Source organism: Staurois parvus, unplaced genomic scaffold (assembly GCF_062004578.1).
Source record: "Staurois parvus isolate SC_StPar_1 unplaced genomic scaffold, SC_StPar_1.0 ptg000097l, whole genome shotgun sequence".
Taxonomy (NCBI): Eukaryota; Metazoa; Chordata; class Amphibia; order Anura; family Ranidae; genus Staurois; species Staurois parvus.
The window spans coordinates 6,405,163-6,428,826 of NW_028317893.1; the positions used below are offsets into that span (position 1 = coordinate 6,405,163).

At 40.2% G+C, this 23,664-nt stretch overlaps 1 protein-coding gene across 2 annotated transcripts in view; it reads left to right on the forward strand.

Moving 5' to 3' along the window:
* CEP192 (centrosomal protein 192) overlaps positions 1-23,664 on the forward strand; it is a 317,843-nt gene that overhangs the window by 97,611 nt on the left and 196,568 nt on the right. For both annotated transcript variants that reach the window (XM_089671050.1, XM_089671051.1), the window contains exons 12-14: positions 4,846-4,956; positions 7,767-8,106; positions 14,908-15,060. In XM_089671050.1, the coding sequence (XP_089527176.1) occupies positions 4,846-4,956; positions 7,767-8,106; positions 14,908-15,060 (604 nt within the window). The remainder of the gene's footprint in view (positions 1-4,845; positions 4,957-7,766; positions 8,107-14,907; positions 15,061-23,664) is intronic.

The following is a 23,664-nucleotide window of genomic DNA, read 5'->3' on the forward strand; positions in this document are numbered from 1 at the left end:
AAGTAGGGCACAGTCTATTTGGAATCCAAATTAGGGGGCAAAAGTTCTTCCAAGTAGACCCATTATGGGGCAGGTCTTGTCATGGTAGTGTTCGCTAGTGGAATTATTTGTGCCACCTGATGATATCCCCAGGGATTAGGGATGCCCAAGCCCCCTTGCCATTTAGCAGTTTGGAGGTCCTAACTTGTTCTAATTTTGTTATTGCCTCATATGAATCTGGGGAGTTTGTTTTGCATCACCTTGGAAGAGTCAAGGGAAGGGTTCTAAAATAGTCAATTCTCGGGAAAAAATTAATTTTGCTTTAAGTGTTACTAAACCCAAGACCCTGCATTCACAATATCTGGTCTCCCACAGTACACAGAGCATGGAAGTGCAATTCTATTAGTAAATATAAACTGCTAAATACTTTTTTCTCATCATTAGAGCAGCCTTGTGACTTGATAAAGCTTGTAGGAGGAGTTTTCATTCTGCTTTAGGAGGATGTAGGACCACTGACCTCTGTCTGGAAAGTGCTGATTGGCCTTGTGCTGATCACATGCACTCTCCCAAGAAAAAAAAAAACCTCTCTAGTGATACTCACCAAACTGAGCATGTGCAGAGCGATTCCACACAATGTCTTGGATAAGAGGGGGACACTGGAAGAAGGGGAGGATCAGAGAAATCGGGAACAAACAGAATTTTTACACAATGCAGAGGATTGACCCCTTAGGTTCCACAGTGAGTATAACAAGCATGCTTTACTGCATGTACAGACTAATTTTACTATTGTGGGTTTAGTAACACTTTAAGTAAATACTGCCAAACTATGATAATGACTAGGTGGACCATCTGTCCAAATCTGTTGTGTGCTCTTTGAAAAGAGCCATAAAGTTTTCTCAGTACAGTGTATCAAGTGTCAGAGTCAGGTGAATGCCTTAGTAGCGGATTCATTTAGCAGTCCATTGAAATTCAAAGTTAGAGGAGAGAAAGTAAGCAAAGGTGGAGACATGTTTATATTCATCTCCTTAGATTTTTTTCTTGTTTAACCACTTGCCCTTCAGAGGATTTACCCCCCACCCCTTCATGACCAGGCCATTGTTTGCTGTTCGGCACTGCACTATTTCAACTGGTAATTGCGCGGTCGTGCAATGCTGTACCAAAACAAAATTTCTGTAATTTTTTTTTGCACACAAATAGCTTTCTTTTGGTGGTATTTGATCACCTCTGTGGTTATTTTTTGCGCTGTAAAAAAAAAAAAAAAAAGACCGAAATTTTTGCAAGAAACACTATTTTTCATTTTTGGTTATCAAAAAAAATCCAATAAGCTCAGTCATAAATTTAGGCAAAAATGTATTCTGCTACATGTTTTTGGTGAACAAAATCTCAATACATTTATATTATTTGGTTTGTGTTTTAAGTTATAGCATCTACAAACTATGGTATATATTTTGGAATTTACGTAGCTTTTACTTTGCCTGTCACATTTCTCCCTATCACATTTCAAAGCCCCCCCCCCCTAATTACCCATTTTTTGAAAGTAGACACATTGAGTCTATGGAACATTTTTCCACAGATTGTTTTGAATGACAATTTTTTTTTTTTTTTTTTAACACAAAGTTGTCACTTAATTGATATACTGCTCATGCATGTCATGGGTAGTTGTGGAATAACACCCCAAAACACATTCTCCTACTTCTGAGTATGGGGGATACCACATGTAAGAGAATTTTTGGCAGCCTAGCTACATACAAGCCCCCAAAATCCAATGACCACCTCCAGGCTTTCAAAGGGCATATTTCTTCATATCACTTCCCACTACCTATTACAATTTTGGAGGCTCTAAAATGCCAGGATAGTATTACCCCCCCAAATGACCCCTTTTTGGTGTCGAAAAAGGCTTGGTCTTCAAGAATGAGTGATGTGTGGCAAAAGCTTTTAATGTTGGTTTGGAAATGCCAAGATAGTAGAAGTAACCTTTCCAAATGACCCCTTTTTGGAAAGTAGACACTTCAAAGTATTTACTAAGAGACATGGTGAGTATTTTTACAGATATCATTTTTGTCATTTTTTTGTTTTTGTTTTTTCGTTTTCCATGAGATCTGCAAAACACTCACCGTGCCTCTTTGCAAATACCTTGGAGTTTCTACTTTCCCAAAATGGGTCATTTGGAGGGGTTGCTTCTACTGGCATTTCAGGGCCAACATTAGAAGCTTGTGCCACATATCGCCCACTCTTGAAGACCAAGCCTTTTCTGACACAAAAAAGGGGTAATTTGACACTTTGTTCACATGAAAAAAACTTTTTTGCTAGAAAATTACTTTAAACCCCCAAACATATGTTTTTTTTTTTTAAAGCAGAAGCCCTAGAGAATAAAACGGTGGGTGTTGAAATATTTTATGTCACACAGTATTTGTGCAGCAAATTTTCAAGCGCAGATCTTTTGTGAAAAATACACTTTAAAGTAAAAATAAAAATGCCCCAAAAAATGCCCAATTTGATATAATATAAAAGATGATGTTACGCTGAGTAAATAGATACCAAACATGACATGCTTTAAAACATGCCTGTGCAATGGCATCAAAGTACATATGTTTTTATCATCGATAGGCGATGCTTTAAAAGCCTTTACAGGTAATCACTTTCTATTTACACAGGAGGCCTAGTGCTAGAATTACTGCCCTCGATCTGACGTTTGCGGCGATACCTCTCATGCATGGTGTAGCCACTTTTTTTTTTTACATAGTGGCACGGGGTCAATGCTTGTGCAGGCAGGTGCGTGCGCGCAAGGGGGCAAGGGTGCTTTTTTTTTTTTTATTTTTACACTGTCCCTTTTCATTTTTTTTTTATCATTTTTAATGCTATCACAGGGAATGCAAATATCCCCTATAACTTCAATGGGCATTCTCATATATTCTTTTTTGAGAAATCTGGGGTCTATCAGACTCTAGATATCTCCTCTGCCCTTACATTATCTAATCAAACCAAGATCGGTGTGATCAGATGCTTTCCTTATTTACAAATTGCGCTGTTTATAGCCTGCAAAACAAGTGATGAAATGCTTGTAGCTTCTGATTTCTTAGACTATAGAGATGATTGGAGACATTCTGGTCTCTGACCAGCTCTATGGTCAGCCAGCGGAACTGCCAGCTGCATTCTCGGATTCCCCTGTGGGACAGGAGAGCCCAAGAAAACTGTGGAAGGCAGCAGGAGGGGGGAGAGATGTTCCTTTCTGCTGCTTGTAAAAACAATTCAACAGCCAATTGGTCACTAGGATTGCTTTTACGTTTAAGCTGACCACCAGCTGAAAAAAAACGATACCAGGATGATGCCTATAGCTGTAGTCATCCCGGTATAACCACTCAAAGTCCAGCCACATACCAGTACATTACTGGTCCATGTTGGGCATATATGTAACAGCAGAGAACACTGGCATATGATGAGTTGGCTCTGTGGATCTATATGACCACGATTCATTCTTTTTTTGTAATACCCATGTTAAGGGTTAGGCCCAAAGCGTTTTACATTCAGAAACTGTGATAGGCTTGTATGCAAATTGTCTGGCAAGAGCTGAATTTGGGTGAGTGGCGATGTATTGTTGTGCGTATAAATTGCCTTGGCCCACAATCAATTGATACAAATCTTCCATGAAAGCAGCAGAGGGGTCAGCTCTAGTTCTAGCCACCAACTGAGTCGACCCTGCTAACACTGCGTGTTTGGGGGCACTATATAAAGGAGGTACTAGTATAGTTTGTACGGATCAAGATATTGATCATGTACAGAACACTATACTAGTAATGTGGTTGATCAGCGGACTATAGCGTGAGTGCAATAGTGTGTGGGTAATCTAACGCTAGCTGACCCTGGCTGGGTGGGCCGCTTACTTTTTTTTTTTAATACTTTTATCAAAATAGTACAATGTTACCCATTGGGGGGGGGGGGGGAGGAATCATATTTTTTTGTTTTTTTTCTTACGCTTTGCTTTGCAGGAGAAATAAAGATAATTTCTCCTGCAATGTAAAGCTTGCTGCCGTGAACCTAACTCATTCATGAACTGTCATGAATGAGAAGTTTTGACAGCTCAGGATAGTGATCTGTGATTGGCTGGAGCTGGTCACATGGTACAGGGTGCTGTGATTGGCCACATGTATCATGTGACAGCTGTGGGCCAATCACAGCTCACTAGGAAGAGGAACAGAGCTGTTATGAATGAGATTGATAAATAACAGCTTTGCTTACATTGTGATCATATGAGATCTTCATTCACTATATCTACTGGACACAGCAGTCGCTAGGGGGGTGCACAGCACCCCCTGTGTCAGTACAGCCAGAGCGACGTACGGGTACGTCGCTTTGCCTGTAGTTGCCTCCCACCGCAATACATTGGGAAGCTGTTAAGAAAAAGCCTGAGTTTTTAAAGTAAATAATTTAGACAAGGGGGTATGGTGGTGTGCCAGGATGAAATGCAAACGGCACACTTGTGTCCCTGCTGCCCACAGACAATTCCTTTAATATCCAGGCTAGAATGTGTTGCAAGAGTGAGGGGCTCCATTGCTGTGGTAAATAACGGGGACCTTTTAATCTTTTTATAGGTTTGCCTGTGTTGGATATGCTAGTGGCATTGCAACTATTTCTTTTTAAATATGTAACAAATATCAATAGTAATATGGTTTAATGTTTTTAGGTGATACTTGTTTTAGATCTTGACAATGTGGTTTATAAGATTGATGTTTTCAATCATGTTATATACTTGTACTTGAGTAAGGACTGTCATAGGTCCAAACTTGAAACTCCAGTAGCTAGTACATTTAGTCGGTTCTGCAGATTGGATTGCTTTGTTCAGTTTTTTTTTTTTTTTTTTTCCAATAGACCCCTGAGGACCATATGGCTCCTGTTGGAAATGGCGAGATTAGAAAAGAATTGAATAGACATGGTATGGAACAAGACCAGAGTAAAACCTTCAAAGATAATTCAAATAATGTAAGTGAATTCTGAGGAAAATGTAAAGTAGCATGTGCACAATCAAGGAGGTCTAGAAATATTTGCATCATGTTTTACCTTACTTGCCATGATTTATTATTATTTTACTATCAACCCATCCCTGCATGCCAAGGCACTAGGTGTAACCCTGGATTCTGAACTATCCTTTCAAGCTCACATCCAATCCCTGTCCAAATCATGTCACCTCAACCTCCGCAACATCTCCAAAATATGCCCCTTTTTAACCAATGATACCACAAAGCTCCTAATTCACTCCCTGGTAATCTCTCGACTCGATTACTGCAACTCCCTCCTCATTGGCTTACCTTTACATAGGCTATCCCCCCTCCAGTCCATCATGAATACTGCTGCCAGGCTCATCCACCTTACCAACCGTTCAGTGTCTGATACCTGTCTCTGCCAATCCCTCTACTGATTTCCACTTGCTGAACGAATAAAAGTCAAAATACTAACAACAACTTACAAAGCCATCCACAACTTTGCCCCCAGCTACATCACCAACCTGGTCTCAAAATATCAACCAAACCGCTCTCTTCGATCCTCCCAAGACCTTCTGCTCTCTAGTTCCCGTGTCACCTCCTCCCATGCTTGCCTCCAGGACTTCTCCTGAGCTTCGCCCATCCTATGGAACTCTCTACCCCAATCTATCCGGCTGTCTCCTAATCTATCCACCTGTAGACGATCCCTGAAAACCTTTCTCTTTAAAGAAGTCTATCCTGCTTCTACCTAGTAAACCGCCATTTATTTCCTCCATCAGCTCATCCCCCCCACAACTATTACCTTTTGTATCACTCAACCCTTCCTCCTAGATTGTAAGCTCTAACGAGCAGGGCCCTCTGTTTCCACTTGTACCTGTAATGTCTACCTTAATTTTGTAATGTGTGTTACTGACACGGAACAAGTTTGTCGTCCGTACCTCTGCTGCTTACTTATTGCAAGTCCATGACACAATCTAACCATACATGGTTCAAATTTTGGTCAATTCAGCATGAGGTGGCCTTGCCCTCATGAATCCGCTTAGGAAAAGTAGATTAAAAAATTGACTGAAACAGGTGGGAAATTATCAGCTGAACATTCACTGCATGCTGTCTGATGCTATCTGAATACAGTAGCTTGCGAGGGAGATTCCTCCATCAGTATTGTTTGGCTTGGATGGGGGAATCAGTTTCTCTTGTTGCAGACAAGTCTACAAGTGTTTGGCTAGCCTTAATTAGTAGTAAAATCAAGTGCCATGGATAAAGGTGGGAAGGCCTTGGAGAAAAAAAACTAACATTGGGGGCAAAAAACGGTTTTTGTTTTTTTTTGTTTTGTTTTTTGGGGGGGGGGGGTTCCCCCGGAAAAGTTGAACAAGAAGGAAGAGTGTGGAATATGTTCTTTTACAATGATAAGTAAGACCTTAATGAGAGATTCCGGAGACATTATGTAAAGGTTTAAATTATTGCAAATTCTCTCAGCTGAAGACAAGCAAATCCTGGAATGCAATTCAATTAACACTTCTTCTCAGTGCAGTTCCCAAACAAGAGAAATATACATTTCTGCCACTAGGGGCACTGAAGGGGAAAGACTTCAGTTCAGTTTGAGTCTGGGCTCTATCTTTTTACAGAACAGAAGACACACACCAAAAATGCACTGCTGGTACGTTTTTTAAATGTGTTATTGCCACTTTTTCCATTGATTTCAGTGGAGAGGTGCTCCAAAATTGCAGCTAACAGGATTTAACAAAAAATACACCTGACCCGCAACAGACAGTGTGAAGGGTTCCATAGGAATACATGGTCACACATTTTTCTTCCGCTTTTTTAAAAGCGAAAGTGGAATTAAAACAAATCAGTTTGAAAGCAGCCTTAATGTTCGCCGCCATCACAGTATAATGTTTCCCTATAGTCTGCTCAGTAATTTTTTTTTTCTTTCCTCCTCTCAGTAAAATGGAGAGGCCAACATCTAGAGTTTGGAAACATTTCCACAGAGCAATTTCTGCTGAAAGCAATTTGCAAATATTGTGAGAAGAAATATTCCTTTCCAAATGCTACAAGGATGGCAAAATCATCCTGGCATGCCGAAGGTGCCCTAAAGACATTAAAAATTACTTTATGGGGTGAAATTATGAGGAACAAAATGAAAGTGCAAGTAGCTTTTGTCTCCAGAGTTCTAATTCCAGAAACACTTTCTGCTCAAATCACAAATTTTAAAAGCAAGTTTTTAGCCTATTTACTGAATAAGCTGTATTTTAATTTCAAGCATGCTTTTATATATGTGTCATTTCACCTTCCTGGTGTAACAAAATTACTTTCACTTTCTGAAACTACTCCACACTGATTTTTTTTTTTTTTTTCTCCCCAATTTTCCGTTCAAAGTAATTTCCATTTTTTTCCCAGGAAAAAAAAACAAAAGTTTTTTTTCCCCATGGCTTCAAAATTTCTAGAAACGTTTTCGTCTGTAGTCATGGCACAAAAGCATACACCTTTAAAAACTGGTGACAAGACAAAATTCCATTAAATTTAATATTTGTGGTTTGGAAGCATTTCCTAGTCCTGTTTCAGATTTTAAAGCATTCGTAGGATTTAAAGGCTTGCCAGCAGAGGTCTCTAGTGAACCTATGTACAGTTCTGGCTTTTATCCATATTATGTTCAAAATCTGAACTTGCTTTAAAGTCTTCCGTTTTATGTTCTTGTTTTATGTTCGCTCTACACACATTCTTAAAATATAAACTGTTATGTTCTGTAAATAGTTTATTTAAATCAAAATATAAAAAAATTCACATTTTCACTTTTTTTTTTTTTTTTAACAGCACTCTAGCAATCTGGATTTTTCAGAAACCAACGTTGCTCATAAACTGGACTCTCTTTACCTCCAAGAAAGCAGAACACCGAATAATCAGTCTGTCATGGAAAATGGCCCTCACTTCCACAAGATGCTTTCTTCTAGTATCAGTGACGACGAGTTGAATCATGAGAGACCTGAATCTGTACTTGTTCAGATCACAGGTTCTAGTACCACTGTTGGTGGTTTATCAGATGAATATTTATCTCCTACCTATTTACAAAATGTGAAAGCCTCCTCAGATGCCTGGCAGTCTTCTCAAGCACAGGCCTTTCAGTGGAGTTTTGATCAAGGTGGCAGTGAAAAAGGTAAGTTCCGATGTTAGCACTACTTTTCATAAGCAGGTTTTATAATTTTGTTAATGCTACACATGGAATTAAAGTGGAACTAAAGTGTTCAGTACTTTTTTAATCCAGCATTTTCACAATGATGAGGTCCCACACTGGCATGAGTGTTTTCTCTCTGGCTTCTTCTGGGTGCTGGTCTTAAGTTTTTCTTGACTGGCTGGCACAGGCTGTTGTAACTACTGCACATGCGCAGGAGTTGAATCATCATTCAACTCATATTTTTTTTTTTTTTGTGTTGCAGTGTGAATGGTACACGTGGAGAACAATTGTTTTCTGTGTGTCCTTGTGTGACAGACATTTTACATTGCAGTAAAACATCTGGTCACTTTATACTGTGTGAATTAGTCCCCTAATCATCTGGCGTTTGTGTGGTTTGTCTTTCTCCTGCTTAACGCTGGTGCTGGCCAGGTAGAACGTGGGTGCTGGTCTGTCAAGTATGGTAGTTAAATGTAAATGTTATTGAGTGGTACTTACTGCTGTTTTTAACACAGTACCTACTGTTTAAAGTTTGTCCAAAAAAGAAAAAACTAGGGCCACATCTTCCTCATGATGTTGCTGTATTAAACAAAAAAAAGCCACAAATTCTCATCCAGGTCTCAATCAAAGTCCACTACTTTACTAATGCTTTCTTAATATTTCCCAGGTATTTTCTTAATTATTGCTCTGTGTTAGAGTCTTTGGACTGTAGTTGCCAAAATCTTTAAAAAACAAATTGGTATTTTAGGCAAAGCTGGATATATGTGAGATGGCTATCTATGCTCAGTCCTAGTTTCGGTTTGGTTTATACTGCCGTCTACAGTAGTAATGGACACTGGCAAACTGTAGGCCAATCCAGAATAACACCTCCTATTACCAGCATGTCTCATTTTTTTTTATTTTTGCTAGTGTTCTAGGTCTGCTTTGTAAAAGACTAACATAGCTGTTAACCACTTTCCAGGCCCAAAGCCACTGGCATTGGCTCAGCATTGGCCCTGTCTTTGAAGACTTGCTTCGTTCAATAAGCTGAGCATCAGGAGCCTTATTTACTGGTCACTTTCCATTTTTAAATTTCCTGCTTCCTGCCAGTCTCCACCTGGAAGAGTTTAATACAGATGGACTGAGCTCTGACATACTTTCCTGCCATTCAGAATTGAAGAATTTCCCTGCTGTTGCTTCTGCTTTGCCATGAGCCATGTAGAACTCTGATATTTGGCCTTTTCTGCTGCCCTCCAGCAGTGACTGTAGTCACATTTGGCCATCTGACCCTCATCTGCTACCACCAGTTTGTGTTTCATCTCTTAGATTGTAAGCTCCAAGGAGCAGGGCCCTCCTAACCCTCTTGTATTGAACTGTATTGTTGCTGTATTGTCTCTCCCTTTATATTGTAAAGCGCTGAGCAAAACTGTTGGCGCTATATAAATCCTGTATAATAATACCTGAGGCCTTACCTCATACCTTGAGCCTTACGTTGTCTAACCGACACATGATTCTAACATGTTTGATTCTAGGCACACAGAGGAAGTCCCTCTGCAAACGGTTCCTGCAGCTCACAATTTATCAACCACTCCAGTGCTACCCACTGCCAATGTCTGCAGCCTGGAATGATGTCTTCTTATCTTAGAATTAGTGGTGCACCGAAATGAAAATTCTGGTGCCGACACCAATGCCGAAAATTCAGAATGCATGTGGGCAAAAACCAAACCGAAATGTCTGCGTATGTGGGGGTGGGGAGGCTCCACTTTTTTGAATTTTGTTTCCTACTTTTATGTATATTTCTATTTATTTTTATTAACTTGTGATTTTATTGGATATGAGTGACAGGCCATCTTTGTAGGGGGGAGGTGGAGGGGGGCAGTGTGTGCAAGGAGGGGACAGGAAAGGAGCAGTGTATACAGAGAGACTCCCTCACTGGCTGTCACTATGTCAGTGCCGGTTTTTGAATGCAATTGCTGACTCCTTTCCCCCCCCCCCCCCACTATAGCTTAGATAATGATCTGTCACTTTCCCTGGAGCTAAAGGAAACTTTTGTTTCTTTTAGCTTAGGAAAGAAACTGAGCTTGGGGAAAGTGACAGCTGTTTCTCTGAGCTATAGTGAAGAACAAAAACCCTGGCAATTGCATTTAAAAACCAGCACTAATATAGTGACTGTCACTGTATACACGGCTCCTCTCCTGCCTTTCTCTGCCCCCCCCCCCTTCCCCTCCATATCGGCAGTACACACAGTCCCCTGTATCTGCTAAATTTTTCCTGTTGGCAAAATGCCAATAGAGCTATTTCTGGCCAATATGTTTCTGTGGCTGAGATTTTGGTGCATCCCTATTTAGAATCTCATTTTCTGTTTCTGCTCTTTCCCTAGCTTCGTCAGGTGTGGAAATTTCCTTTGCCCTTTTGGCTGGGGATTTTAATCATTATTCAGAATGTATACAGCTTCAACAGTTTGAACAGAACTTTACAATATAAAAGACAGTACACTTACATTACAAATCCAGACAAGAGGCTAGTAGGACCCTGCTCATAACAGCGTGCAATCTAATGGGCAATGTCAAATGATAGAAAAGGTGATAACATTGTGTGGATGGGTTGGAGAAGGTAGAGTTGTTAGGTATAGTCTGGATAGGCTTCCCTGAAAAGATTAGTTTTTATGGATGGTCTAAAGGTACAGAGTAGGAGCCCAACTCTGGTTAGGTAAGGAGCTCCAAAGGAAAGGAGAGGCTCTGGAGAAGTCCTGAAGGTGAGCATGGAAGGAGGGTATTGGAGAGCAGGAGGTTTTGGCAGGATCTGAGTTAATGGATTGGGTGATATTCTAATACAAAGTTGGTGATTACAGCTTGGAGCAAGGTTGTGGACAGATCTGTATGATAGAAAGGGAAGTGAAGAAAGAATTGGAAAAGTGCTTTTTGGGGATAGGATTCCAAATCTACCTCCCTTTTTTCCATTGAGTTTGAGTGAGAGGATCCAGAGGAGGCCTTCATAAGGAGGTCATGCAAGTCAATCTGTAATTTGTGGTCTCTGATCACAGTGGCCACATGCCTGTAGCCTTGACATTTTCTGAGCCTTTGGCTACTAAAACTCTGATTCTGAACCATTTATGTTCTTGTCTAGATGAGCTTGTCTCTAAAGAGTCACAGTCTTATGCCATTAAAAGAATTGAATTGGTGCTGTGCTACTCAGTGCATGAACAATAAATCAGAAAATGAATGCACACATGACCCTCATCCAAGTGTGAAAACAACATATGCAAAAAACATGAATAAGTGCAGACAATAACAAATAACAATAAAGGCAGCACAATGTGCTAATACTATGCTAGTGACTGAAGTGAATACAAGGAAATAATAACAAAATTGATTGTGTTGATTAGATAAAGTGAATAAGTCCCAAATAAATGATGGCAGTCCCAAAAAAACGGGAACACAAAAAATCTTTTACACGCCGTGAGACATCTAGTGATGAAAATATACATATAAATCTCCACCGGCTAGCGTGCATGCTCCCCTTCAAAATTCAACCTCAAGGAGTCATAAAGCATAAAAAACCTCAAATGATGATCCCAAATAGATGGTCCTCAATGGCAAAGAAAAAGGTGTCCTCTCCAATGGCGCTGGCAAACACTCACAGGCATGCTCCAGATATGGCCACAGACCTCTATCATCTCCAGTACCTCACATGGAAGATCCAAGCAAGAAGACTTCCCATAGTGTAATATGTCAAATACTTTATTATAAACAACATCCGAAATGACTACTCACATTAAAATCAGGTCTACTGAACAATACAGGCACAATTACTGCAGGGAAGGTGTATAGGATTGGAAGTACCAAGGTGGCTCCAGGGTAGCACCATCTCTGTTAGCCTTTGATACTGCTAAGGCACTGGTGAAGTGTGCATTCACCCAGATAGGGGAATCGGTATCCATACTGCTGTAGGCTTCTGAAATGGCTTTTGTAATCAATATTGCTAAGGTAGGTTTAGAGGCTTGTTTACCCTCAGATTCCACGCAAAGAGCACAAATGTGACGAACAAAAGTGGTTGTCTCCAAACAGAACCATAAACCTTTTTATGCCTAAGATACTGAATTAACTCTCTCTCTCTGGACACCATCTAGTCTTGGTCTCTTCTGGGAAAACAAATAAGCAAATCTTCCAGTAAAGATCTCTGAAGGTATGCACAGAGCACTGCTACTTGATCCACATCTCATGTGCTATCCTAGAGGATGGCTGGGAGGGAAGTGTTCTCAAGGCATTGTCCTTTCTTAAAGGATACGTTCACCTTTAAAAAGAAATAAATGCACTTTTTTTTTTTTTTTTTTTTTTGCAGGAAAAAGTTTTTGTTTTTATCACAGGAACATGCAGAGCATTCCACCAAAGATCAGTAGATTGCAAGTGCAGTGTCAGGCTCCTGTACACACTGCCTGCAGCTCTGTTGCCCATACCTCTGTATGGACTTTTTGGTCACAGAGCAATAGGCACTGTGAATGGACTGTGAGCATGATCACCTTGCTCACTGTCCATTGAGAACTACAAGCCATCTGCCGCAGTGGCAGACAGGACTTGCAGTTTTTCCATTAACAGATTCCTGTGAATGAGTGCCATGGCTGTGCAGGTGGAGCCATGCTGTTATCAAAATGTTACAGTGGGTGAAGGAAGTGGATCCCCCACCCATTTATCAGGGGTGTGGGGGGGCAGGTATGGAACATGTTACACCCCAAAACTGGATGTAACATGCTCCAAAAGGTGAACTTGGCCTTTAACAAGGCAACCACCATTCCCATGGAGGATGCTCCGGGCTAAAGGGCTGAATTAATAAATAGTTGGAAGCCCTCTCCAGAACTTTGCTCTCACTGATGGGCCTTGCTGTTCATTTGGTCTTTACTGTGATTCTTTTTTTGCCAACCTTGGATGACTGGGAAAAGCCCTCTTAAAGACTACATTGCCAATACTGTGAATACTTTTGAGTGAATGGTCATAGAACAGTTGGAGCTTTAAGCCACATTTTTGTTTTATCAGTACACATGTGGAGACCACTTCAGTTAGAGGATTGAGGAAGATGTCTAAAATGTAAATGATCTGAACGCTCTTCAACAAACGTAGCCTTTTTATATATACTCTCTTGGTAGTAAGAGCGCATCTTTCTTAGGGGAAGACGCATAAGCCACTGACGGGTGAGATTCATTCCTCAATGGAAAGTAAAGTTCATTTTGATACTAAATGTTCCTGCAAGAGCCATTTGAAACCCGCTAAACCTGGTTTTGAGTAAACCTGAAACCTCTGGCAGACCTTACTCTGTTCCTCTGCATGAAGATGGACCCCCACTTTCCTAAGTTGGGGGGAATATTAACCATTTTGGACACTTGAAAAGCTTGCATCTCAGATGTCTGTATGCAAGAGGTCATTTGCAGGGGCTACAAGCTAGTTTTGCTCCTAGCCCACTTATTTTTTCACCTCCATCTTTCCTTAGCCTCTGCACGAACTAGCAGATCTCTATCTAACCCGCTTGTGTCCTCTGGATCAAGGTGTCATAGCCTCCATTCCAGTGTCATATCATCCATGGGTACATTGTGTGCACTGAACGTGGGCCCCGAGGGGGATGGGGCCCATTGTATTGTCACCCACTCTACACCCATGGATGATGCACATCTGAGGCGCTGCAGCTGTCTGGAAATAGTTTTTGTGTCTTGATTCCCAGTCGCACACAAATCGGTGCTCAAAATCAGTCTCCTGGCAGACGTCGTAAAATTTTGTCATGCTCAATCATATTTTCAATATCGATGCCCAAATTTCCCTATTTCTTATGGCCTTAGATACTTTCTGCCTTTCACCCCCACCAAGTCATTCTTCTCTTTTCCTTTTTTAAAGCTGTATTAAACCCAGAACCAAAAATGTGTTATACGGCTGCTTACCAATCATTAGATGTTTTCTTTACTTTTTTCACCTGGTAATCTGAACAGTAACACACCTCTTGTATTAGTGAGCTACAACTCTGTTTGAGCACAGGAGGCACAGCAGACAGCAACGTTGTCAGTTTAGGGGGTGGTTTGTTGAATGTATTAGCATATTTGCATACAAAAACAAATTGAAGCCAAATTCCAGCTCACACTTTATAATCAGGTACAGCAACATTTTTTTTGCCTTTTGGAATAAATGCTGTACTGTTGCCAGTGTTAAATGGTCTGTCTCATCCAAATTGATACATACTGCTTTAAGGCTCCAGTTCACCAAAATCAAATTTCCCTCTTTGGTCTGGAGGTTTGGACGATGAGCATCTCTCAGCCACTGGTTTTTTGTTTTTTTTTCTTTTTCTTCCCAGATGGACCTTCTCTTTCCACCATGTTTAGCTGACTCGGGCAGGCCATTATCAGATTTTCAAGGTTGCCTCCTGGTCTTTTCACATATTCTGAATTTTACCAGGTGGACATTGGAGCCTCATCTGATGCCAGGTTTAGCCATACAGTCATTCAGGACCTTCCCCATCTGCTGATTATTTTTCTTGGATCTGTTGGTGTTCTTTTTACTGGCTGTTAAATCCTTTTCTTTGAGTCCGTTGAGGGATACAGGTCCTATTCCTCTGTTTATGATCATGCTCTCAGCACCGCTTGCTACAAAATGGAGACATGCTGGCAGAAGGAGGGTTTATACTTGGTTGGCCTACAATTTTTTGTTTGCCAGTGTTCAAACTTTTCTGTAGGTGGCAGTGTTATCCAGAGGTAAAAGATTTCTTGTGTGTCTCAATGGACTCCAACTGAAGGATTTTATAGTGAGTACAAAAATCTTTTATTTTTTTCAGGGGAGAGTTCCACACATTCTGTGGTATACCAAAATGAAGAAGGGAAATGGGTTACCGATCTTGCTTACTACAAGTCTTTTGATAATGATCCTACTGCAGATTTTTCTGAAACAACTGACAACCAGTTTAATGCGGGAGACTTTGTTGATGGAGGTAAGGATTTGTAATTCTTTAATTTTTTTTTTTTCCCCAATCCAGCGTACCTGACCACACAGTAAGTTTTCTTACACATATATTTATTGTGAATGTGACATTTCACTGCAGGTTAATCAATCACTGTTTAAAAAAAACAAAAAACACCCCATGTGCAGTATAGGTTGATTATTTGAATATAAAATTTATCCACCACCATTTTATTTTGCATGACAATCCCAGAAATCTGATCTGATTATATTATATAGAAAATGTTATCACGTTGTAAGTATGATATACTATATAATCACATTTAGGATGGATTTAATATAAAAGTTGTGGACTCAAAATGTTTTTTTTTCTTAATATATATATATATATAATTTTTTGTCTCTACTGGACAAAAGCCTCATATTTTCCTTCAACAGTGCTAATATATTAAAGGCTTCAGTGACCATATTGCCATGCTTTTGTGGAGCAGCTGCTTTCACAGACTCCCATGCAAACGTGACATGACTCGGTCTGGAGTGAAGAATTTAAAGCTTAAAGCTGAACTCCAGGCAGAAATTTTATTACATATGAATACAGGTGCTTCTGTACCTTTTTTAAATATTTTGTTGGTCTTAAAGTGCATAGTTCTCTTGCATGTTAGATATTCAGACTTCTGTGTTCAGTGAAGAGCTCTCTGTTCCAGCCATATCCTATTCACAAGACCGGTGACCGATATGCCCTCTGTCCCCTTGGCCTCCTGTCTTGTACAGTCAGGACTGGTTCTATGCTGCATTAATTCAACTGATAATTACATGGTCATGCAATGCTGTACCCAAACCCTGTACCCAAATTTACATCTTTTTTTTCTCACAAATAGAGCTTTCTTTCGGTGGTATTTTATCACCCGTGCGCTTTTTATTTTTTGCGCTATAAACAAAAGAATGAAAATTTTGAAGAAAAATATTTTTTACTTTCAGCTATAAAAAAAATGTATAGTAAACTCAGTTATACATTTAGGCCAAAATGTATTCTACAACATTTTTTTGGTGAAAAAAATCACAATAAGTGTGTATTGATTGCTTTGTGTGAACTTTATAGCGTCTGCAACTATGGCATAGATACTGCAATTTACGCCATTTTTTTGCTAGACAGCTCTGCACTAGTTTAACAATTGCGCGGTCATGCAATACAGTAGATAAATTAAATTTATGTCCTTTTTTTCACACAAATAGAGCTTTCTTTTGGTGGTATTTGAACACCTGCGCACTTTTTATTTTTGGAGCTATAAACAAAGATTTGAAGAAACTTTTTTTTTTTTTTTAAATACAATATTTTCTCATTTTGGTCATAAAAATTATCCAAAAAAACTAAAATTTCATCATAAATTTAGGCCAAAATGTATTCTGCTACATGTTTTTGGTTGAAAAAAATCCCAATAAGTGTATATTGATTGGTTTGTGTGAAGTTAGTGTATACAAACTATGGTATACATAATGGAATTTACACAGCTTTTACTTTCTGACTGCTTATCACATTTCTTGAGGTGCTAAAATACCAGGACAGTACAAACACCCTCAAATGACCCCTTTTCGGAAATTAGACACCCCAAGGAATTTCAAAAGAGGCATCTTGAGTATTTTGCAAATCATTTTTTTTCTCACAAGGTTTTGAAATATAAAAAAAGAAAATATATACAGTATATATATATTTTTTTTCTTAATTTTCCAAAAACTTGTGGCAACAAAGATCTGCAAAATACTCACCATGCTTCTTATCAAATTCCTTGGGGTGTCTACTTTCCAAAAAGGGGTCATTTGGGGGGGGAGGGGGTCAGGTGCTATCCTGGTATTTCAGGGCCTCTGAAACTATGATAGGTAGTAAGGAAGTGTAATGAAATAAAGCCCTTTAAAAGCCTGAAGGTGCACATTGGATTTTGGGGTCCTGTACTTGGCTAGACTGCCAAAACGTCTCTCACATGCGGTACCCCCATACTCGGTAGAAGTACCAGAATGTATTTTGGGGGGTAATTCCACATATACCCATGGCATGTGTGAGCAATAAATCATTTAAGTGACAATTTTTGTGTAAAAAAAAAAAAAAAAAAAAAAGTTTTGTCTTTTTCCAAAAACGTGTAGTAAACAAATTCTTATATTGATTCAGCGTGCCTTTCAGCAAATAGTTTGGGGTGTCTACTTTCCCAAAAGGGTGGTGGGGGCATTTTATGCCCAGCGTTAGAAGTTTATGCCATACATCACTCACTCGTCTAACCACCTGAGGACCAAGCCTTTTCTGACACTTTTTTTTCAAATGAAAAAAAATCTGTATTTTTTTGCTTCAAAATTAATTTAAACCCCCAAACATTATATATATTTTTTAAGCGGACACCCTAGTGAATAAAATAGTGGGTGCTACAATTTTTTATGTCACATAGTACTCACGCAGCGATTTTTGAAAAGCAAATTTTAAAAAGAAAATACACTTTTTTTTTTCTTTTAATGCACAAAAAAACTATGTATTGGCCAATTATTTGGTAGAATATAAAATTTGATGGTATGCCGAGTAAATAGATACCAAACATGACATAATTTAAAACTGCGCATGCCCCGTGCAATGGCGACAAACTGCATACAATTTTAAAAGCCTTTACAAGCTACCATTTTAGATTTACAGAGGAGGTCTAGTGTTAGACTTACTGCCCTTGATCTGATTTTTTCAGCGATACCTCACATGCATGATGCAACTGATGTTTACATACCAACAGAGGGTCAACGCTCGTACACACAGGTGTGCGCACGTGAAGGGGGAGAAATTGTTTGCATGCAAGGTGGCCAGAAAAATTGATGCAGATTTTCTGCTGAGGAGTATAGACATTTGCTAATTTTTGGTTAAGGTTTTTTACAAGGGGCTGAATTTTGTGGAGCCAGTCAAATTCAGGGTCACCTCCAGGTCAACAGTGTATTGTCGTTGAAATGCATAAAACACATTATACTCTCATATCTATGCCTGGCGATGGCAGCAGAGAACATGGGCATATGATGAATTGGGTCTGTGGACCAATACAACTGCAATTCATTTTATTTAGTAATGTCCATGTTTAGGGTTAGGTGAATGGGGGAAGTACGGGTGCTGCAGAATTTCTGGGCTGCCAATCGTGATTTGCAAGCACAAGGATACTAGGGGCTCTATGGGCCTGTGTGCGATTTCTTGGTGGTTGAGGGACAATATTTGTGCTCCCCACTGCACCGGCTTGTACTGGACTTATGGGACTCGCCACGTCACCAAGTCATACTGCAGTGCTGGTATTATTATTATACAGGATTTATATAGCGCCAACAGTTTGCTCAGTACTTTACAATATAACGGGAGACCATACAGCAACAATACAGTTCAATACAAGAAAGTTAGGAGGGCCTGATCCTGGGAGCTTACAATCTAAGAGGTATGTGAAAGACCAAGATGTACTAGGCCGCTGGTGCTCGCCAGTTCACCAAAAGGTAGCGTGGTACTAGTACTGGCACTCTTCTGCTTATGAGAGTCATCGAAATTTACAGACAAGTGTTGACAGAGATCAGGCCTGATTCTGCCATTGTGTACAATGTATCAAGTGACAGTGACCTACTGACACTACACTTGTTGGGGGAGAAGGGGGGGGTTTAAGCGCAGGGGCTAAACGCAGGTGCTGGCAGGTGCCGGGGCTGATCCCACTAACGTTGCTTTTTTGGGGACTCTACTAATGTGACAAACAAGAGATCCCTGTGCTCAAATCCCAACAGCTAGTGCATGCATTTATCCATCAGGTGCTAAAGGGGTGTAACCACATATTAACACTAGAAATTCTGAGGACCCTCTGCACACTGCTATATACCCTTTCAAGCAGACTATGCAATAAATAGGGATATTTTGTTTACACATATTGCAATACATGCGGCGGCGATCGGTGGCGCGGGTAGTGCTGTCGCGTTCCTCCTACCTCATATGAAAAATCACGTATATATACGTGATTTTGTGCAGCGGTGCTGCCCTGCCGCAGTATATGTACTGTGGCTGGTTGACAACCGTTTAATAAATGACACATTGTTTTTACTAATTCCTGCGCATTGGCTGCCTTCTGTTCTATATGCCTCTGAGAGTAAATCCACTGGTGCACGAGTCTTAAGCTGTACATACATTATACAGTTTTCTTCAATTTGCTTTAGATTTAGCGTCAACTATGTAGCGCAAGGGTTTGCATGATTGCATGCAAATTGAAAATATTTAGGCTTGACCTCCTATATGGTTTTGGTAAGTCTAAAGGAAAATTGTACCAGAACATTTTATAATGTATGGGCCAGCCTTATGCGGACAGTTGATGTAAGGAGGCACACTGATGGGGACAGTCCATGTAAGGGCTGTGATAGGGACACCTGATGTAAGGGGGCAGTTTGGGGATCACTCATCATATGCAAAGGGAACTCTGATGGTGACATTTGATGAGGGGGGCACCATGATGGGGACCCTGATGTAAGTGGGCACTCTGGTGGGGTCATCTGATGTAATGGGGCACGGGGTCTGTTTAACCAACCTAATCAAAGGACTGTCAGTGATTCACACAGTGTTTACATTATGCCCCTTGACTTTTTTTTTTTTTACTGCACCCCCAGATCAGATAGGCTAGATTTGGCCCTGTATACAGTCCCCACTTTAGTTCTTTGTAAAGGAAGGGGGGATGTAATCATGTTGTTGCACAGCATATTCTCACCTTTACCCCACACCTCCTGTGCTGTTCTGCTCAGATGCCAGGAATAAAGACACACCCCAATACTTTAGGGCATCCTTTCTCAACTTTTTCAACACAGAGGAACCCTTGAAATAACTTCCAGTCTCAGGGAACCCCAACTAAAAAATTACTATATCTGCAACTCAAAAAAAGCTGGGGACAAAGAGAAGGCAAATTTATTAAATAACTTCTTCAGCTCTGTATAAAAAGAGCATGGGGGAGCTCTTGTCCATAATGGGCATGGTATTGACACCACTCCAGATGCTCCACATTGGCTTGTAACTGATATGGTCCAGAAACATTTAAACAGAGAAAAGGTGAATAAAGCACCTCGACTGGATGGCATACACCCACTGGTCCTTTAAAGAACTGAGCTCTGTCATTTCAAAGTCATTTGTTTCTCATTTTTAGGGACTCTTTAATGACTGGCATAGTACCACTGGATTGGTGTAAGGCCAATGTGGTGCATATATTTATCAATTAATTGTAGACCTTTTAGTTTAACATCTATAGTTGGGAAGCTACTGGAGAGGTTAGTAAAAGACCACATAGATGGGTTCTTGCTGGAAAAAAATATTCTAAGCAGGCAGCATGGATTCATGAAAGACAGAAGTTGTCAAACAAATCTGATTTCTTTTTATGAGAAGGTGAGCAAAACCTTGGACACGGGTGGATGTGGACGTATTATACTTGGATTTTTCTAAAGCGTTTGGCACAGTTCCCCACACACGGCTAACGTGTAGGGTAAAAATTTACAGGCTTGGAAAAATCAGTATGTAAATGGGTAGAAAACTGGCTAAAAGATGGTATTCAGAGAGTAGTGGTTAATGATTCATACTCTAGTCTAGGGTTGTCAGTGGTGTACCCCAGGGTTCATTGTTTGGACCCTTACTTTTTTAATATATTTATAAATGACATAGGGTCTGGGATTAAAAATACCATTTCAGTCTTTGCAGAGAACACCAAGCTTTGCAGTGGAATAACGTCTTTACAGGATGTCTCCAATTTATAAGTCCACTTCAATGCACTGTGTAATTGGGCAACTATGTGGTAAATGAGGTTTAATGTTGATAAATGTAAGGTTATGCACCTGGGGGCCAAGAATATGCATGCATCATACATACAATACTAGGGGGAGTACAGCTGGGGGAATCAATGGTGGAGAAGGATCTGGGGGTTCTGGTAGATCACAAGCTTAATAATTGCATGCAATGCCAAGCTGCGGTTTCTAAAGCAAGCAAAATCTTCTCTTGTATTAAGAGGTATAGACTCCAGAGAGAGAGATATCATATTACCCCTGTACAAATCATTAGTAAGACCTCATCTGGAATACACAGTTCAGTTTTGGGCACCAATTCACTAAATTAACATTGGGTACCTGGAGAGAGTGGAGAGAAGGGCAACAAAACTGATAAGAGGCATGGATGAGCTCAGCTATGAGGAAAGATGAAAGGAATTGAATGTATTCTCTTTTGAGAAGAGGAGATTAAGGGAGGATATGATCAACATGTATAAATACATCAGTGGTTCATATAGTAAACTCTGTGTAGAGTTATTCACCCTGAGGTCATCACAGAGGACAAGGGGGCACTCTTTACGTCCTGGAGGAAAAGAGATTTAATCTCCAAATACGGAAAGGTTTCTTCACAGTAAGAGCTGTGAAAACGTGGAATAGACTCCCTTCAAGAGTTGGTTCTGGCCAGCTCAGTGGATTGCTTTAAAAGTCCTGGATTCTTTCCTAGATGCACAGAATATAACTGAATACTAATATTTATAGGTAAAGATGATCCAGGAAATATCCGATTTGCCTCTTGGGGGATCAGGAAGGAATTTTTTTTCCCCTGCTGGAGCAAATTGGATCAGGCTTTGCTGGGTTTTTTTTGCCTTCCTCTGAATCAGTTGTGGGTATAGTATAACCTCCTTTTTTTTTTTTTTTTTTTCTTTTTTTCTTATTTTGGATGAACTGGATGGACTTTGGTCTTTTTCCAGCCAGACTAATGTAGCGCAGTGGGAAGAATGCTCCTTACACTTGTGGCCATTGGGAAGAATTACCTCCTAACAGCTAAAATGATCAGTGCTGTCAGTGGGAACTTATCTGAGAGGTAGAAATTGCTTAAGGAACCCCTAGAAACCTCTGGAGGAGCTCTAGTTGAGAAATATAGCTTTAGGCCATGAAGGGGCATTTTATACTCTGTGACAGTGCTGGAGACTGGGCCAGATCTGTCATATAGTGGAGTGGAAACTCATCTTTCTTAGGTTAGAGTGGGTCAAGATGGACCTAACATACAGGACTGTCTTATCTGTATTTGTGATGGCACAGAGATATCCTTGCCCAACACATCAGAAAAAGGAAATTATTCTTGTTCATTGAGGAACACAGGATTCATAGGGAGTTGGTTTGCACTGCCACCTGCTGGAGACTATTGGCATTGCAAGAAAAAAAAGTGACCAGTCTTGTTTAACCTTTCTAACTCCCAGTATCCCTCAGTTCTTTGTTAGTGTTCTAGGAGGATGGGTGTCTTTTGTCCACTGAGAACAATCTAACCTTTTTACTAGCCATTTCCCCCCATATTTTCCTTATGCTCAAACAAGATTTAACTATCCACAAGCTGCTTGAACTTGTTGAAACTTTTTTGCAGCTATTGGTATCGGCATCCTCCGTAATAGTTTTGTAGGGTGTTCCCAGACGATGATGGACCAGACCATTTTGGAACCTACTTGAAATGTGAATTTCAAGCACTGGGCTCTGCTAGGGGCACTTTCCAGATCTCTGTACTGTGTAAGCCACAGAGTACTTTCCTGGTTTAGAGCTGTCAAAGCCCCTGGTGTAACCAAGTCTCTGAAGACTGAGTAGTCCCAGTATCAGGTCCTACTTTATTAGACCTATTGGCTTCCATTTTTAGCACCCTTTTTTTCACAGGGTAAAATGCCTAGTAATTGAGTGCTGTATTACCAACAGTAAAAGATTCTCAAAAGGACCCAAAACTATTAACTTTTCCATTGTCCAGATCATTCCCAGATGTCTTCCACACTGATGACAAAAACTTCTGGTAAACTTTTTACACCTCCCAAACATTTTCCAGTACAATATTGTTTGACGAGGCCTTTATCAAAAAGCGGACTGTTCAATATATTCCAGTAATGTAACATCTTAACAAACCCTTGAGAATTCCTGTTGTCACAGCTTGAGGAAAGTACTGCTGATACCCGGCAGCTGTCACAGAGGAGATCTGCACTGATCAGCAGTGCTGCCAGTCAGGGCTGTCAGTGCTGCCTATCAGTGCCTCATCATCAATGCCCACCAGTGCCACCTCATCAGTGCAGCCTATTAGTGCCCATCAGTGCTGCCTATCCGTGCAGCCTCATCAACACACATCAGTGAAGGGGAAAAATTACCTGTTTGCAAAATTTTAAAATAGAAACAAAGAATAACTTTAGATTGTACACCCCTTGATGGTTGAGGACTGATGTGAATGTACTATATACATACATACATACATACATACATACATACATACACCCACACAGTGGGGATCGAAAGTATGCACATTTTTATTAATGTGCATAAAGAAGCCAAGGAAAGATGGAAAAATCTCCAAAAGGCATCAAATTACAGATTAGACAACAAAAGTTAGATTTTATTTCCATCATTTACACTTTCAAAATAACAGAAAACAAAAAAATGGCGTCTGCAAAAGTTTGGGCACCCTGCAGAATTTATAGCATGCACTGCCCCCTTTGCAAAGCTGAGACCTGCCAGTGTCATGGATTGTTCTCAATCATCGTCTGGGAAGACCAGGTGATGTCAATCTCAAAGGTTTTAAATGCCCAGACTCATCTGACCTTGCCCCAACAATCAGCACCATGGGTTCTTCTAA